The sequence below is a fragment of the Podarcis cretensis genome, assembly GCF_951804945.1.
Source record: "Podarcis cretensis genome assembly, chromosome: 6".
Taxonomy (NCBI): Eukaryota; Metazoa; Chordata; class Lepidosauria; order Squamata; family Lacertidae; genus Podarcis; species Podarcis cretensis.
Window position 1 is genome coordinate 33,042,004 of NC_137175.1, and position 18,523 is coordinate 33,060,526.

The window sequence follows — 18,523 nt, forward strand, 5'->3', positions numbered from 1 at the left end:
GCTCTCTCCATATATTATTTATACTACGGAGTCAGCACAGCTAATGCTCTTCCACTTAGCTTTTATTGCTTAACCACTTCCCGGCAGTTTCAGCAGAGACTATCCATGACAAATCAGTGAACAGAAGTGTGGTCAGAAGCTTCCCCATTGGCCCAAGGCAGAGCCAGTCAATAAGGCCTTTGTTGTACATTGAAGAAAGGAAAGCAAATACAGAAAGAATTGGAGGAAGCAACTCTCAAGACACTGAAACCCAGAGCAGGATAAACATCTGCAGCCTGCACTTGTGTATTTAGAAGAACATGATCTTACGCATACCTACTCAGAAGAAGTAAGCCCCACTGAATTGTGTGAGATTCTGGCTAATCCAGTTTATTGAGCACTCATTCTGATTCATTTGCAGGGATATTAAACAAGCAAGTTGTGGCAAGCAAGTGCTGTCCTACACTTCCCTGTGCATTGCTTCCCTGTTTGCAAAAAGTCTGATTCTGGGTGGGTGGGGAAAGCAGGCTTGTAGTGCAAGAACACCAAATCAACATCAATTGTGAAACGCGAATTTGCAGTTGAATCCCAACAGAAAATAGCAACTGTCTGAAAGTGTCCTTACTCCCAGGTGAGTTGGCATAAAATTCCATCCTCCATAAACATGGACAAAACCGACATTTGGAAGACATAAGTGTAGGATAGGAATGGTTTGCCTTGTGGGTGAGTTATTCCAACAGGTATGGAGAGATGGTCCCTTCTGCAACATGCAGCTTGCAGGTCACTTAAAGAGCCATCAGAACTCCAGAGGCAATGAGGTAGTGAGATCTGAGCTGAGCGATCAGATCTCTGGGAGTTTTGTGAGGTGCGTTGTCCATACCTATTCAGCAGGTATTGAGGAACATGGGTTACAAACTAGGTCTGTGTACACACCATACATTTAAAGTGTGCATACCTCTTTCCATATGAATCTACCTGGATCCTGAGGTCATCTTCTGAGGCCCTCCTTCTGGTGCCGTCTCCTCGAGAGGTCCAGAGGGTGGCAACACAAGAACGGGCCTTCTCTGCAGTGACCCCCTGTCTGTGGAATGCTCTCCCCAGAGAAGTTCACCTGGTGCCTTCACTATACACCTTTAGGCCCCAGGCAATAACATTACTTTTTAACCAGGCCTTTTGTTGACCTGATCAACATCCCATACCCTTTCAAAATGTGGCTCTTTTTTTGGCGGCGGGGGGGGGGTATTATTGGGTTATTGCTTTTATTTTTATTTTATATACTGTGATCCTTTTAGGTGAACCTCCCTGAGACCTCTGGGTATAGGGCAGTATATAAATCATCATCATCATCATCATCATCATCATCTGAGCTTCAGTTTGTTGGCTCTCATACAGTCCATTACTGAGGCAAGACAACAGCCACACTTGCAGATGTAAAGGAGTAGAGCTGTGTGTCATCAGCATATTGCTGACCAGATACTCCAAAACTCTGGATAAGCTCACTCTGTGGTTTCATATTGATGTTAAACAGCATGAGGGATAAAATCAAACCCTGAGGAACCCCACACTGAAAGCTCCACAGGGCTGAAAAGCATCCCCCTCTGGAAACGGCAATCTAAGCAGGACCGGAACCACCACAAAGGGAGCTGGCCACTTTTTTTAATATTTATATAGCGGCAGGTGAATGACTGAATAGGACTCAGTTCACCTGTCCAGCACTTGTTTACTCTTTCTCTTATTTATCCATCTCCCTCTCTCGCCATTTTTGTTCAATCAAGCATCTGTTTCTGCTTCCTCCAGACTCCACTCCTTCCTGAGTGATTAGCCCAGCCTGAGCCACCCACTGACTGCCTGCCTGTGCTGTCCCCAGGACTCCTGCTACCATCCTCCTCTGTGGAGGCAGCCATGCTCTGCATGTGCTGGGAGGAAGCCCTTTTGCTCACAGCAGGGTTGAAAAGGTGGGGGAGCACATCCGAAAGCAACGATTTAAAGAGACCGCAGTTGCAACCACAAAAAATATGGGGAAGGAGATCCTTCACCGAGAGACAAATGATAAGCTGGTCTAAAGCAAGAAGAAACTGCTTCTCCCCACACTTGCATTTCCAAAATTAATACTGCTTGTATTGTTTAAAAAAACAGCATATATGTGTATATGAAATTTAGCATAGAAATACTAACATTGTGCAAGGAATAAATCATTTTAAAACTCCAAATCACTCCTAGATCCCCTCCTATAAAATTACTTCAATGGGTTGCCTAATTCTCTTCCATGTGGGCAGCTGCCACTCTGATTAATGCAAGCTGGGGGGTTCAGGCTAGGCTAATGGGGGCCAGGGCCAGGGTCTGCTGTAAATGAACTTTAGATATATGGTGTGTATTTAAAGTCCCATCCCAGAGAATCCTGGGAACTATAGTACACCACTCACAGAGCTACAATTCCCAGCATCCTTAACTACAATTCCCAGGATTATTTGGGGGTGCTTTAAATCAACGGTGTGTGTAGACTCTGGACATAATAGGAGGAGACTCTTTAGATGCTAATGTGTTTTGTTTTTCTTAAATGGTCTTCACCCTCCCTCCATGGTAATGTGTATTACATCACTTTCTTCAAAGTGTGATGAGCCAGTCTGCTGTGTACAGTACCTTGTTTTGAGGACCCTCCTACGTATTCTGTGGAGTGAGGCCCCTGGGCCTCTGCCACAAAGCCATAGCACTCCTACTGCCTCTTGCATTCTGATCTGACACCTCTCCTGAGCGCCAAAGGCAGCTCTTTTCTCATATGCTCTGTGCAATTTCATTGTTATCCGAGGTGCATTTCCAGGGAAGGATCCCTCCCTACCCGCCTCCAGAGATTCCTTTACAAAATGTTTGGGTACAAATACAGTTCTTGTTATCTCACCGGAAAGAAGAAGCGGCAGCAAGGAAAGCAAATGTGGGCTGGTTGAGAATGTGAGTCACAACTTCCATTCTTGAGATGAATGAGTGAAAGCGAGGGAATCAGAAATGTCATGAGCGGTAGTAGGGCCCTGTAGCATAATGAGTAAAGTCTATTTATTCTTTCAATCTGCATATGCCGGGAATCTGCTCTAAAGCAGATTCTGGTTCTGGGTTGAGATTTCTATTCCGGCTGACAAGCATTCTTTGTAACTCCAAGGGCTGCACAACTTTCCACCAGAATTTGTTTTGTTTCGGGACAGAGGTAACAAAGCTTTCTAGATCAAATCCATTCTCATGGACTAGTTTTATAGCTCACTAGTCTTTTTTCTTTTACAATGCTTTGGGGAAAGGCTGCAGCTGAGTGGCATGGCACAGCTAGGCTAGCAGATGGTACCAGGTCCAGTCCAGACTTGAAAGACCACAGAAGAATAGAGTATGCACACTATATATCACAAATGAAAAGTGGCAGGTTTGCAAGTCTGTGAGCAAGTGACTTGCAAGTGACTTGCCCATGGCTTCTCAGTCTGCTCATTAGGTATTAACCATTGATGAACAGCTTCAAGACTCCTGCTCTTATCTTTGTTTAGCATTGGAGCCACTAGGCAGCCCTTCCAGTAGATTTCTGCTGGAGTCTGCTGATTTCTGCTGGAGTCCAAGGCTGTGGCTATGGGAGAAACAAGACCCTTTGGGGCTATTGATGCTGTGAACCCCTCCTTCGTAGGTTCAGGTTATATATATATGTGTAAATAAACCATATTTCATAAAGACACCCCAGTTTCTGCTGTGCCTCCCAAAAGGCGACACAAACTTTGAGTCTGGAACCCCTGAAATCTTGCACTATTCAGAGACGGGGGAGGTGTGCAACAGTATGAAGCTTAGGTGGTGGTGAGGAAATCCAAGAAAGTGGTTTTAAAAATTCTATTTCTCTCTTCCTGCAGAGCTTCTGGCACTGTCTCTTTGACATTGCTACAGGATTAGGGTAGGTCTGAGTAATCTCCCAGGTACCTGTTCCAGCTTGGTGGCTCTTGGTTCTACATGGGGTAACCTTGTAGTTCAAAGTTTCCTCAACGCTGCCTGTTCATAAATTGACTTTCCTGTGAGTCATGTCAGCAAAACCAGCAAGGTCAAGTTATAAATGAGGAGCATGTGGTGGTGAAGAGATCCAATTACCTACGTACATAATCCAAAAGGTGAACAATATAACAGAAAAACAAACGTCTGAATTTGTTGCCAAGCAACCACAAAAAACTGGCACAGTAAGTATTTTGTGCTCTTCCCCCCTCCTCCGCCCCCCTGGCTCCTGTCAACCAGCTTGAGGCCATTTGCCAGGAAAGGAAGGGACAAGGCTGTCCTCCTCCCCACCCTGCTTTATAAAGGTAAAGGGACCGCTGACCATTAGGTCCAGTCGTGACCGACTCTGGGGCTGCGGCGCTCATCTCGCTTTATTGGCCAAGGGAGCCGGCGTACAGCTTCCGGGTCATGTGGCCAGCATGACTAAGCCGCTTCTGGCGAATCAGAGCAGCGCACGGAAACGCCGTTTATCTTCCCGCCGGAGCGGTACCTATTTATCTACTTGCACTTTGATGTGCTTTCGAACTGCTAGGTGGGCAGGAGCAGAGACCGAGCAACGGGAGCTCACCCCATTGCGGGGATTCGAACCGCTGACCTTCTGATCGGCAAGTCCTAGGCTCTGTGGTTTAACCCACAGCGCCACCCATATCCCATGCTTATAGCAGTGTTTAAAAACAGATGTACATTTATGGTAAATATGCACCTTTTGTGCTGGGTTCATCAAGGTGCTGCCCAAATATGCTAGAGACGTGGGTGCTCCTCCTAGGCTCACCAAAACCCTTTGGGCTGTGCCCTCAGACCCACCAAAAGTAGCTGTAAAATCTACAAATAGGCAAGGACCTTTATAAGGACCAACCAAAATGCCCCAAATGGTGGCATGTCTTCAAGTTCTCCAGAACACCAAGCAACATCATGCACAAAGCAGGAAATTTGAGGTGGGTTTTTTTTTTTAAAAAAAGCATTCCTTCCTTACTTCCTTTGTCCTCATCTCCACATACCACTATTTCATGACAGTTTGCTTGGTTTTAATAAAGGTACTGCTCAACTGTGGATTTTGGAGGGTTCCCCTCATGAGCGTAGCCAATATATTTTTGGGGGGCAGGACTTTTGTTGGGGGGGCAGAACTGAAGTAATTGGTCAGTTACTTAAGTATTTCTCTTGTTTTACTTGATCGGGGGGGGGGCATCTGCCCTCCTGCCCCCCTTGGCTACATGCATGGTTCCGCTCCCCCCACATGGACTAACACTGCTGCCTTTACTTTTTATGTGCCTTCAGAAACAACTCTGCTCACTAGCTCCACCCACAACCCTTCACCAAACTCTGCCTAGGGGAGCTGAGAGGGGTGACACCCCTCCCTGCATTGTGTTCATCCAGCCATCTGATGCAGTTGAAGAAGCCATTATTATGTCCTGTACTCAATTATTCAGCGGAATATATCTAACCAGATCAAGTCTATAGCATAGAGTAATGTAAGATTTGTTAAAACTGAAAGAAGGCAAGCCATGGCAAAAAATGCACACGGGTTGCTGTGAATTTGCGTCAGAGACCTGGAAAATCTTTTCTGCAAATATGCATTTGCCCCCTCTTATCGGTTATATTACTGAGTGCACCTTCAGTAAACTGAATTAGGTACAAAGCATGGGTGGGGAAGTTTGTTTCAAAGGAGGCAGCTGTCAAGTCAAGCACAGCGGAGGTAAGAAGTGAGGCGATTTTCATCACGAAATCATGAACATAATGTAGAGATTGGCAAGAACAACAGAACGAGGGACAGCATAAGAGCAAATGATATCAAATGTGCTTGTTTTTTTAAAATGGCTTGACAATCAAGGAAGTGCAGCACAGTGACAAATCAACACCACATCATGCAAAATCCTGCTTAAGTCCCATGTGCACACTGCGTGCTCATCACCAGCAACATTGACCCAGTTGGGCTTAAACTCTTCTCTTTCACACTGGAGTTTGGAGGTATCAGGATGAATAAAGAATCTACTTCATCATCTTCCTGACAGAATCAGGCATCCTTCATAATTCAGAGCCACAGAATAAACCAGCTTTTTGCAAACCAGCAATGCCTGCCACACCTTTTTAATTATTGTATATATTGTTTAAGAGCTCTGTGCCACCCTTCTGGGGCAATTAACAACTTGGGGCAATTAACAACTACTTAAAAGCACAACACAATTATATATTTTACACACACACACACACACACACACACACACACAGCAACAATAAAAATACAGGAAATATGCCTTGAAAAAGTTTAAATGACTGAGAATACACTTAGCAGGAAAGAAAACCCCTACTGACATAAAAAATGTATTTCCTAGCCAGAGATCTGGAGACAGGTTCTAAAGGTTTTTTGTTCTCTTTGTGTGTGTGTGGCATTTGATCTATGTTGCAAAAAATCAGACTTCTTGTGACAGCTGGTGCTGCTTTGTAACCTGGCAAATACCTTAACTGGTTTCAAAAAAAACCTCCAAAAGTGATGTAGTTGCATGTTGAGTCTTATTTCTGTGTTGCATCCCCTTTTGTTGAATCGTTTCCAGGGGGAAGCTGTGTTAGTCTCCTGGAACCTAGCATAACACTTCATGACTCTGAGGAATTGGGCTGCAGTTCACAAAATTTATGCCATAGTAGATGTGTTGGTCTTTAATGTGCCACATGAGTCCTTGTTGCTTCTCTTGAATGAAATTGTAACTTACCTGGAAAGGGCTTGTCAGCATCTTGTTTTGGAATGCCTGCAGGGCTGATCTCTTGCTGTGTACTGTATTAAACTTCCTGACATGAATTATTTTAGACTCACCTCCGCCCCTTCCTTTCGTGATATTGCAGGCCTGAGAAGTGGAACTTCCTTTCTTTTACAGTACAGGAGCAAGTAGCGCTATTCAATGACTGTGGTGTTAGTGTGTCAGTGCCGCAGATCTTTCCGGCCATGCAGCTTTTGTTGAAATAAACTTCCCTTAAACTAGGTGGGTGTTTAAAGTCAAAAGTCACTGAGATGACAGTTGTTTGTATTTCCAGTCTCCCTAACTGTACTCAACAAAACAATAGAAAGAAGGGGAATCTTTGCTTTAATTTCTGAAACAGTGCGTATTTAATCTTCACAAACATTCTGGAAATCAAATGTGATCACTGTCCCCCACTTGTGTAGTTTTAAAAACCAAAATATAAATCTATTAAAATGCACACACACACAAAGCCATTATTAGAAAGGCAATTAATACATATCAAGGAGGCTGGCTTACCCTTAAACATTTCCAGCTGGCCATCTGCTGTTGCCTAATGAAACTGCCTTGTCTGCTTCACATGACCCAGTTGCCTGGACAATTGAGAGGAAGCGCTTACTTTTATGTGAACAGAGTCACTGTAAAACCAAATTGCAAGGATCAGTTTACAGCACTAGCTCCTGGAAAAACACCACAATGCTTACGCCCTATGATCATCAGACAAGAATGAAAGGCCAAAGATATTCAGAGACAATTAAGCAGGCTAGGTTGGCAGCCCTGAACTGTCCCAGTCTCAAGTGCTTCTGAAAGCCTTTATTACTCTAAAGGACTTTTTAACAGGGTTTTCTTCCTGCTGGTTGCAAAGAGAAGCTTGCAAATGTCACCTCAGATTATAGACTTAACTCGCCTGGAGCCAGACATACAGACAGATAGATTGGTGAATGTAAGAAAAGTCACTTACGCTGCACAGTCACTTAATATATGCACTCTATATATTAAGCCTGCCTCGTTTTTAAAACATGTTCAAATGACCCTGAATACTTAGGAGTATTCCTTCCAGCCCCAGCCACAAAGCAAGATTGAGTAATGGGTTGTGGTTCTATATTGCACAGCTAACAGAGTGGCTGCTACATACTTAGCTGAAGCAGTCGGAGAACGAAGTCAATCCCAAGTGATTGATTATTGCCCCATTCTTCCATGCAAGCAGCATCTCAGATAAGGAATATATTTTAAACTACTTGAATCCTGACAAGACAGAAGTACTGTTTTTGGGGAACAGGGGGCGGGCTGGTGTGGAGGACTCCCTGGTCCTGAATAGCGTAACTGTGCCCCTGAAGGACCAGGTGCGCAGCCTGGGAGTCATTTTGGACTCACAGCTGTCCATGGAGGCGCAGGTCAATTCTGTATCCAGGACAGCTGTCTACCAACTCCACCTGGTACGCAGGCTGAGACCCTACCTGCCCGCGGACTGTCTTGCCAGAGTGGTGCTTGCTCTAGTTATCTCCCGCTTGGACTACTGCAATGCGCTCTACGTGGGGCTACCTTTGAAGGTGACTCGGAAACTACAACTAATCCAGAATGCGGCAGCTAGACTGGTGACTGGGGGCGGCCGCCGAGACCACATAACACCGGTCTTGAAAGACCTACATTGGCTCCCAGTACGTTTCCGAGCACAATTCAAAGTGCTGGTGTTGACCTTTAAAGCCCTAAACGGCCTCAGCCCAGTATACCTGAAGGAGCGTCTCCACCCCCATCGTTCTGCCCGGACACTGAGGTCCAGCACCGAGGGCCTTCTGGCGGTTCCTTCATTGCGAGAAGCAAAGCTACAGGGAACCAGGCAGAGGGCCTTCTCGGTCGTGGCGCCTGCCCTGTGGAACGCCCTCCCATCAGATGTCAAAGCGATAAATAACTACCTGACATTCAGAAGACATCTTAAGGCAGCCCTGTTCAGGGAAGTTTTTAATCTGTGATATTTTAGTGTATTTTTGGTTTTTATGGAAGCCGCCCAGAGTGGCTGGGGAAACCCAGCCAGATGGGCGGGGTATAAATAATAAATTATTATTATTATTATTATTATTATTATTATTATTATATTACTTGAGTGGGAGAGAAGCCGTAATCCACACAGACTCCGTTGCTTAATGGCTACTTGCATTCTCTGAAAAGTGGAGCGATATCTTTAAGAGATCCCAGTAGTAACCAGCAGTATCCCACAACCTGCATTTGTGGGGACTGCTGTTTCTCAAAATCACCCTGGCACGACTGCGGGTGAATCCTAGGGAAAATCCAGTCCCTTGTGGAGCTGTGGGTGCAGGAGACACGGATTCAAATCTCCACTCAGCCATAAAGCTCACTGGGCAACCTTTGGACAGTCACTGTATCTCAGTCTAACCTACCTCACAGGGTTGTTGTGAGGGGAAAGGGGTGTGAAAACACCTTGCGTGCTGCATTAGCTCATTGGAGGAAAGGTGAGAAAGAATAAATGTAAATAAATAGGTTTTGGGACAGCAGTGCCCTTTGGAGACTCTTCTTCCTTTGGCTCTTAATTAGATTGGCACAGGGGATGGAGCGGGCTAACAATTTTGGGGTCCTTGAGTCCCACAGGACCCAGCCTCCTCCTCCTCCTCCATGCCTGCCCAACAATATAAAAGGTAAAGGTAAAGGTACCCCTGCCCGTACGGGCCAGTCTTGACAGACTCTGGGGTTGTGCGCCCATCTCACTTAAGAGGCCAGGGGCCAGCGCTGTCCGGAGACACTTCCGGGTCACGTGGCCAGCGTGACATCGCTGCTCTGGCCAGAGCCAGAGCCGCACACGGAAACGCCGTTTACCTTCCCGCTGGTAAGCGGTCCCTATTTATCTACTTGCACCCGGAGGTGCTTTCGAACTGCTAGGTTGGCAGGCGCTGGGACCGAGCAGCGGGAGCGCACCCCGCCGCAGGGATTCGAACCGCCGACCTTTCAATCGGCAAGTCCTAGGCGCTGAGGCTTTAACCCACAGCGCCACCTGCGTCCACGCCCAACAATATACAGTAAAGTAAAAGACATAGAAAGCCATGTGAGGGAGCGTCTCCATGCAGAGTTGTCACTGAGGAAGGGAATTTCCTCAGTGAGACGAAATTCTATTTTTCATAGTAGGAGCAATGGCGCCATCTTCTGGAGCAGTATTTTGCCAGCGATGCTTGTAAGATTGGAATACAGGACAAGCTGTTGCTGCTGGAGGAAAATGTGCCCCCTCACAGCCGCCACCTCCTCCTCCTCTGCTGTGCACCACCTGCCAACTGCAACAGATATTCAAGGGAGGAAGCAGTGGTGGGTGTGCAGATAAGGGTGCGTGTGCAGAGGAGGAGGGGGCTGACATGTGCAGGAGATGGATCTGCCACCTCTCCCAATTATCTGGAGCCTGCGGTCCTGAGGCAACGGCTTCACCCTGCCTCATGGACGGGGCTGGCACTGCTCAAATGCTTCATCACCAGTGCAATGCAGGAGAACCGCATTATTATAATCTTCCGGTTTGCATAGATAACATTTGCTTCCAACTTCTCCAGGTCTCCTCCAAACTGCCAAACTGAACTCACGGAGGATGTGCAGGCATGCTTCATGCAGGGTCTATCAAAAACTGCAGAAACAAGCAGCGCCTGGTCTGGAGGAGCCCTGCCATGCACCTGGTCCTCCTGCAGCAGTTTCTGCTGCTTACCAGGAGGGGCAAGGTGGAGGGAATGGTGACCAGATACACTGGTGCAGCTCATTTAGTGCTCTAGTCCATGTGCTTGCACTGCACCCCTCCATGCTGGACGCTGCTAGTAAAAAATTATTCCGCCTTGGTGAAGGTGCAGACCCACTTCTTAGAATCACAGAGTTGGAAGGAACCCTCGTCCAACCCCGTGCAATGCCACACAACTGTCCTTATGGGGATCAAGTCTGCAACCTTGGCATTACCACCACCACCACCACACTCTAACCAACTTATTCTAACACCATGCAGTGATGGATTTCAGCATGGCTGTCTCAAGTCTCTGAAGACCTACATTGACTCCCAGTACATTTCCGAGCACAATTCAAAGTGCTGGTGTTGACCTTTAAAGCCCTACACAGCCTCGGCCCAGTATACCTGAAGGAGCGTCTCCACCCCATCATTCAGCCCGGACACAGAGGTCCAGCACTGAGGGCCTTCTGGCGGTTCCCTTGCTGTGAGGGAACTAGGCAGAGGGCCTTCTTGGTGGTGGCACCCGCCCTGTGGAACGCCCTTCCATCAGACGTCAAGGAAATAAACTACTGCATCAGACTTTTAGAAGGCATCTGAAGGCAGCCCTGTTTAGGGAAGTTTTTAATGTTTGATGCTTTATCGTGTTTTAATATTCTGTTGGGAGCCACCTAGAGTGGCTGGGGAAACCCAGCCAGATGGGTGGGATATAAATTATAAATTATTATGATTAATAATAAATTGTTTATTTGTGATTTATATGCATGCATGCATGAGTGGATCTTGCTTGCATTTTGGGACTTACCTTTGAAGCGCTGCTATGAAGGCTGCCACGATGAGCTCCTGAACTTCAATTTTTCCCACTGGGCTATTGGGTGTTGCTGCCAGGAATGTTAAGAAATGCAGTTCGGCAGCCTCCAGGAATTCTCCAGCCTCCAGGGCTGTTTTGGTATGCATCACAGGAGCAGTTTGAGTTTAGAGGCAGCATCATGTTGCAGCCCCAAGCACTCAGTCTGCTCCTTCACTAGAACTCACAAAGACAATAGACTAACCTGATCCCACAAAAGTAGGGATAAGAGCAGATAAGATGAAAGCTGGAAAGCGACTCTGGAGGAATGCAGCACCCTTGAATCAGGTTACAGCTGACCTTACCCCTATCCATTATTCAAGCTCCCCAGCCTGTCTAGGAGTGCAGTCAGGAGAATAAAATGAATGAGCACAAGGTAAAGAGGAAGAAGACTAGGCATCACATTGTCCACTAATCCAGAGAAAGCCATGACCAGGGGGCACATTCTAGGCTCCTCCATTTATAGGCCTGACCTTCAGGAGTAAGTTATGTTAGGGAATGCAAGATAATTTGGTGCATTTTCTAGATGGCTAAGCAAGTGGTTGTTGGTTATTGTCCCCCCCCACCCCCCGCAATGGGTTGTTTTGAAAAACTCTCTCTCTCTTTTAAATTAAGTTCCTTCCCAACTATATTGCTATATGCCATGAAGCTCCCTAGGCGACCTTGGGCCAGTCACTGTCTCTCAGCCTAACCTACCTCACAGGGTTGTTGTGAGGATTAAAAGGGGAGGGGAGAACCATATACGCCACCTTGGGCTCCTTGCAGGAAAACGTGGTGCATAAATTTAAGAAATAAACAAAATAAAACAAAACAGGTAGTGCTAGGGTTGCCATATCCGGTGCAAATCCAGGCACAAAAGTGTAAAATTGCAAAAAGAGAGAGAGAAGTTTTTGAGCTATTGTTAAGGGAAATCGCCAAAAATGACACCGTCAATGTGAGTTGCCATGCATCCGGATTTTCCCGGACATTTTTAGAGATTTCCGCCTGGACACTGCTTCCGACTGCAGTATTCCAGCTATGTCAAGGAAATTCCAGATGTATGCCAACCCTTGGTTGTACCAAATGAAGAGAGGGAGACCTTTTGGGTTTTTGTATACTTGTTAACAACCAATGGCCCATCAGAGTAAGCTTTATGCCTAGTCACTGGTCCATCTAGGTAAGTGTTGTTTAAACTGACTGGCAACAGTGCTCTTAATTCAGATTTCCATTTACTACAGAAAAACTGTTAAGCAAAAATAATCTGTGATACATCTGCAGTAGCTGCTGTTGGGGAAACCTTTAGCACATTTGGGGGGCGGGTTGATGGTTTGTCATGTGTCTGGTGATATTTCAGTGGGTGGTCCCTATCACCACATTCCTGCTGTATTTTTGATACAGCTGTTTTGTGCAAGATCAAAGCAGCTGTTTCAAGCATAAGATATACATACAATGAACATGTCTTCAAGGATTTTGTTGCCAAAAAAATCCTGCCTCTAGATCTCTTGCACCAGGCCCCAGAACTTTTGCTGCCTTTTAAAAACATGTTGTTTATTGATATATATTTTAAAATACTTACAGAGCTGCTGGGCATGCTGCAAAGCTCAGTGCCAGTGAGAACTGAGTCACTCACCACTTTAATTTGCAGAGGTCCCAATCCACATACGTACTGGGAGCAGAAAATCCTGTTCATGTCCCATAGTTCAGGATGAGAACCAGCATCTGTCATCCCCTGCCCTCCCTGAAAGCCTAAGTTCGCATCCCTGTTTACAAATTGTGCCAGGTTCTTTGAAGTATCTAGCAACACCCCTTCTTCCTTCCTTTCACAATGCCAATAACCATCTTTTCCTTCATGTTTCCCAGCAAGCATATTCTTGGCAACAGAGGAAAGAACGGCAGTCTTACAGGAAATTAAATGTATGGGGAACTGATAGTACAAATATATTTCCCTCCCCGCTTCCCTGTATGTTTGTTCAGCATTAATAAAGCATGTGGGTGTTAAATCTCACAGGAATCAAGTACAAGGGCAGAGAGGCGGCCATTTAATCCATGATTTCTGCTTCCAGTGTCAGGGCTGTGCTGTTTAGATCTGTATTGTGGCTCTGAAATAATACAGATGTCCAACCCACCACAAGGTTGGACAACCTTACCAAGTGGAGCATTTTACCGTACACAATTTGACACCAAGGCAAAGCAGAACTAAGCAGTAGAATTCTGCTATATTCAGAAAGGTACACATTATTGAGCAAATGTAAGGGTTATTGGTAGTGTGTGGGAGGAAGAAACAGATTTCTCTACAAGAAGCAAAGTCAGCGCTATTAGCTTCCGCTACTTCAGGCAGTGGGCTGTTGCTATTTTAGGCTGGGCTTCAGCTACACAGGATGCACAATTATAGTTATTATTATTCAGTGCTTTTTTCTGGGGGTACATAAGGGTATGCAGTACCAACACACACACACCCCGGCAAATGTTAAAATGCACTTACAGTGGTACCTCGGGTTAAGTACTTAATTCGTTCCGGAGGTCCATTCTTAACCTGAAACTGTTCTTAACCTGAAGCACCACTTTAGCTAATGGGGCCTCCTGCTGCCGCCGCACAGCTGGAGCACGATTTCTGTTCTCATCCTGAAGCAAAGTTCTTAACCTGAAGCACTATTTCTGGGTTAGCGGAGTCTGTAACCTGAAGCGTATGTAACCTGAGGTACCACTGTACTGTAACAACAGTACTGTTGTTGTTGTTGCTGCTGTTATTTATTCAATTTATATACCGCCATTCATCAAAAGATATCAGGGCGGTTCACAAATAAAGACCCTTCTCTCTGCTTGAAAGAGTAGGAGGCTGGTGATCAAATGAAGCAGACGGTGCTGGTACATGTGGTGTTTGTGTGTGTATGTGCAGAGGCTGTTTAAATAATGGGAGGCAGTGTGAAAATATATGTATCAGTGGATTGGTAATGGCCCAGCAAATTCTTTCAAAATCATGGGAGAAACTCATCCATTTGGGTGCCTTTGCTGCTGTCACTGAAAAGCAGGCATCCAGGTAGGCTGAAGCTGTGAGCCATTGGGACATGGAACCAGTTGTATTTTCCCACTTGCAAGAGCACTGAAGGCAGAGCTCAGGTGGCCTGACTCAGCTGCAAAATAGATGTATCCTAACATCTCTGTTGGATGGTATGTTGTTCTATGCCTGGAAAACAACAGGTAGGGTTTTTCTTTTTGCTTGCCAAGGATGCACAATGATCTTCAGATACTGGATAAGCTCCCTTCGGAAGGCAGATTGGGTGCAGGCATAGAGATACATATTGGCAGCAGTGTTGGTCATTTCCAGCATGGTCCCTATATCTGCCACAATGTTTATGGTCTTGGAGTAATCTTTCCTTTCTATGTCATAGTAGCAGGTCTTGATGATGATTTGGGTAACAAACCTTGTGGTACAGAGATAGGCAAATGTCATTGAAACTGTCACCAGGAGGATCACGGACTTCTTTTTTGGTTTCCCCAAGTGGGTTTTAGGTGGGGTTCTATGCAACATCTCTCGAGAGAGACAGTGCACTTTGTTATGGCGCATTATCTGTCTTAGAATGAGGCTGTTCAAGGTGATGATGATGGTGTATGGGATAATATAGAGCAGAGAAGTCTGAAACCACACAAGCGCTTCAACATATGTTCTGGAGAGCTTAGGGTTATACTTGCAGATAGAAAGTCCTGTAGCATTCTCCACCGCCGAATAGTTTGACCAGTAATGGGGGATGGCCACAATGTAGCTGCAGACATGGATCACACCAATAGCATACAGTGTGTTCCTGGCAGAACAGATTCTCATCTTTAGCCTGAAGGTGTTGATAGTGATAAAGCGCTCAATGGTGAAGGAGACCACCAGCCAGACAGAAGTGTTGACTGCACCATAACAGAAAACATCCCGCAGGGTACACCAGGGGTCACTGTACCAGAATGGTCTTTCACTGAAATGTTCTGTGACCATCTCAAGGAGGACGAAGAGAACAAGGACCACTGTGTCTGAGAAGGACATGGCCATGAGGTGGTACCGACTGGAAGGGGCAATACGACAGTTCTTTCGCCACAAGATGAACAATGTCATAATATTTGCTGCAATGAAAAACAAGACCACGTAACCCAAGAACCAGGACCAAATTCCGTACCTGGAAGCCTGTAATCAATAAACCGTATGCCCAATACACGTTGGTGTAGCCCTGACCCCACCCGCTTTGTGCCTTGGCCCTGTATTTTCACAACACTTTTGTCTTCTTGTGTCCCCTCCACTCTGCCGTTCCCTAGACCTGTTTCCTCCGCTAACCCTTATATCTGCTTGTTCTGTTTATTCCTTCAGCTACCCTTCACCTCAACTGAGGGACCTCGTCTCAGTTTAGCAGCCCGTTTACTCTCCACATACCTCCCCAAAATCTGTATGAAGTATGGATCCCAAATATACGACATTCTCCTCTCTCATAGATGTTGAGCTACAAACATTCCGTTGCAGTTTCCTTCTCCCTGAGCAATTCAAATATTTGGAAACACTGTCCCATCAGCTCACTCAATTGGCTTCCCCATTGCAATTATTACTGCAGATAAGTCCATCGTACATGTTGGGTAAACTATTGCTCAGCTGGCAACCAAGGATCAGGTTCCAAGAGAAAATAAAGCCAATGAGCTTCCTCTTTCATAGCACTATGCTAAGGGGTTGTATCCAGCATTTGGCATCCAACCGAGTAAGCTTTTCAACAAGTTCTCCAGTTGTAGAGTCAGAATATAAAAGTGCATTTCTGCCAATGTACTCACACAAGGTATCTAAAATAAAGATACCAAACCACCTTGTGTGTATACATTGGCAGAAAGGCACTTTTTATGTTATGACACTACAACTGTGGAATAAGTCAACAGAATTTTCTCAGGCCACTGGTGGTCCTTCAGGAGCTAAATTCTACCCTGTTCTATCCCCTGCAAATTGGGAAGAAGAGTTATTTAGATTATCATTCAGCATCCTAAAACATCTATGACTGTTTCTCTCATATTATTTTTAAATGGTTCCAATGCTATCAGTGTAAACACATTTGAAGTAAATTTCAAGACAGTTGCAAGTCATGATATGTCAGCTGAAGATCACCGAGAAATAAGCTCAAAGCAGGCTCAGCTGGAATACTGATTTGTAAACATCTCTAATGGCTGTCAGAAGATGGAAGAACTGCATGAGAATCACTTACAGACATTATACAGGCTGTCAGAAATCCCAAGGACACAAGAGGGAGAGCAGCTTCTAAAGCACAACCCAGCTTTAAGGACTGTTTTTCTTTCCTCATTCAAAACTGTATTTTTCTTCTCCCCTTTCAGTGAGAAGCCCCCCCCCCCCCGCCCGCATCGCTGATTGTTGCTCTACCAGACATTAAATCTTTGTTGCCTCCGTGGTTGCATCCCTTGCTCAGGAAGACAGCCCAATTTTGGAAGACATTTCTAATTGCTGCTTACGTCCAGCATACTTACATGGGATCCCGATTATTGCTAGAAGCGGATAGAACACTTTATTTAGTGTTACCATCCAGTGTTCTGACGGCATTCTGAAATCCAGTTCTCTGGCAAATGTCTTGTCTGCTAGTGTTAAAAGACAGTCCAGTATTTCCTTATGGCAGGACTGTCCTGTGTTTATCTTCCTAATTGCTATCTGTTTAAATAATCAGTAACTTAATTTAATTTAGCACCTACAAATCTCAGGTTAATTATTATCAGGTTAGTTATGAAAGGAGAGGATATGCACAGAGACAAGATTATGAGCACAAAATTAAACATGATCAACTAAAGTGGTAGAATAAGGTAATGGATATATCCGTAAATTCTCTAGTGCAGGCAAAAAAAAGGATGGATGCTGCTCTAGGTTCATGATTGAATTTTAGCCTTATTTTGTTTTAAATTTGTCCCACTTGTCTCTGATTTTACTCTTTAACATGTTTCTTGCTATTGCAACTTTGATTGCCTTTCATATGACAAGAATTTGCTTTTTGTATTTCAGTTTTATGGCTCACGAGGAAGGAAAAATTTAACTCAGAAAATGCCAAATGCCACTTGACACCAACACCTGAAATGTTCTTCTGCTTGGAAAGCCAAACACACTGATCTTTGCAATATAGAAGAACTACGCACCAAGCAGAAAGCCTGCCACTATTAAGGTGGTAATCAGATAAAAGGTCCCAGGAGAACTGAAATAGGGGTATCAAATACAAGAAAAGGAAATGTGAGGAAACTGTGCTGTTGCAAAAACTCATACAAGATCTAATAAATGCAAGAGTTGTAGAAGTCAAAACCACAGTGAAGAGAAGCAGCAAGTGCAAGAATCTCTTGAGCCAGTCACCAGTTTCACCTCAAACCATGTTATGTGTAGTTTGAATTTGATCTTTATTATAACAGTCTTAACAGTATTCAAAGTAGGATTATATATAGATGTTATTTCTGTTTACTTGTAAGCCACTCTGGCAGTTTTTCTGGCTGAAGAGTGGGCTATAAATGCTTTGAATGAATACATAAAATGCCCACCAAGTGTGCTCTGTGTGTGTGTATATAAGGAGAAAAGAGCTGCACCCGAGTGGGAGGGATAGTACAAATTCAGGTTCCCTTTAAAGCTAGCTCCCACACCACTTTCTTTTCCTTAGCCTGTGATTTTCCCATTGGTTCCTTCACTTGCATACATCTGCTGCTCTTAGCTGTTTCCTATTCAAATAGAACCCACCTTCAATTTGTTAGCAAAGTAACTACAGTGGTGCCCCGCAAGACGAACGCCTTGCAAGACGGAAAACCCGCTAGACGAAAGGGTTTTCCGTTTTGGAGGCGCTTCGCAAAACGAATTTCCTATGGGCTTGCTTCGCAAGACGAAAATGTCTTGCGAGTTCCTGCGGGGTTTCCCCCCCCCCCTTTTCCTAAGCCGCTAAGCCGCTAATAGCGCTAATCCGCTAAGCCGTCAATGGGCTTGCTTCGCAAGACGAAAAAACTGCTAGACGAAGAGAATCGCGGAACGGATTCTTTTCGTCTTGCGAGGCACCACTGTACTGCAATGTCCAAGCCTGAGATAGTACTTCCAGACAATAGCCATCTCATTTGAATGCCCAGCTTCAATTCTTTATCCTTTACTTTGTGGCTTGTTAATGCAAGTCACAGACCCCTTTCCTTCCTATGCATCACCTGTTTGATACCTAAATGGGTAGGAAGTGAGGGTCAGGTGTAGTGTAATGACCATGAATATGAAAAGGCAGGGTCTCCCTCAAGTAGCATTTAGCAAAGGTGATA

At 45.1% G+C, this 18,523-nt stretch overlaps 1 protein-coding gene across 1 annotated transcript; it reads right to left on the reverse strand.

Moving 5' to 3' along the window:
- Positions 1-13,949: 13,949 nt before the first annotated feature.
- Positions 13,950-16,901, reverse strand: LOC307218422 (putative G-protein coupled receptor 139). Its single transcript, XM_079980688.1, has 2 exons — positions 16,733-16,901; positions 13,950-15,343 (listed from the first exon to the last, which is right to left on the reverse strand). The coding sequence occupies exons 1-2, from the start codon at positions 16,803-16,805 to the stop codon at positions 14,418-14,420; spliced, it is 999 nt and encodes a 332-aa protein (XP_079836814.1). The 5' UTR covers positions 16,806-16,901; the 3' UTR covers positions 13,950-14,417.
- Between the last annotated feature and the right edge of the window lie 1,622 nt (positions 16,902-18,523).

What these genes read in the sequence shown, in the direction of transcription:
- LOC307218422 (XM_079980688.1), bottom strand. Translation starts at nt 16,805, where the DNA reads ATGCCGTCAGAACACTGGATGGTAACACTAAATAAAGTGTTCTATCCG. An exon ending in AGCAATAATCGGGATCCCAT is followed by an intron (nt 15,344 to 16,732) that starts GTAAGTATGCTG and finishes TTTTCATTGCAG; the next exon opens with CAAATATTATGACATTGTTC.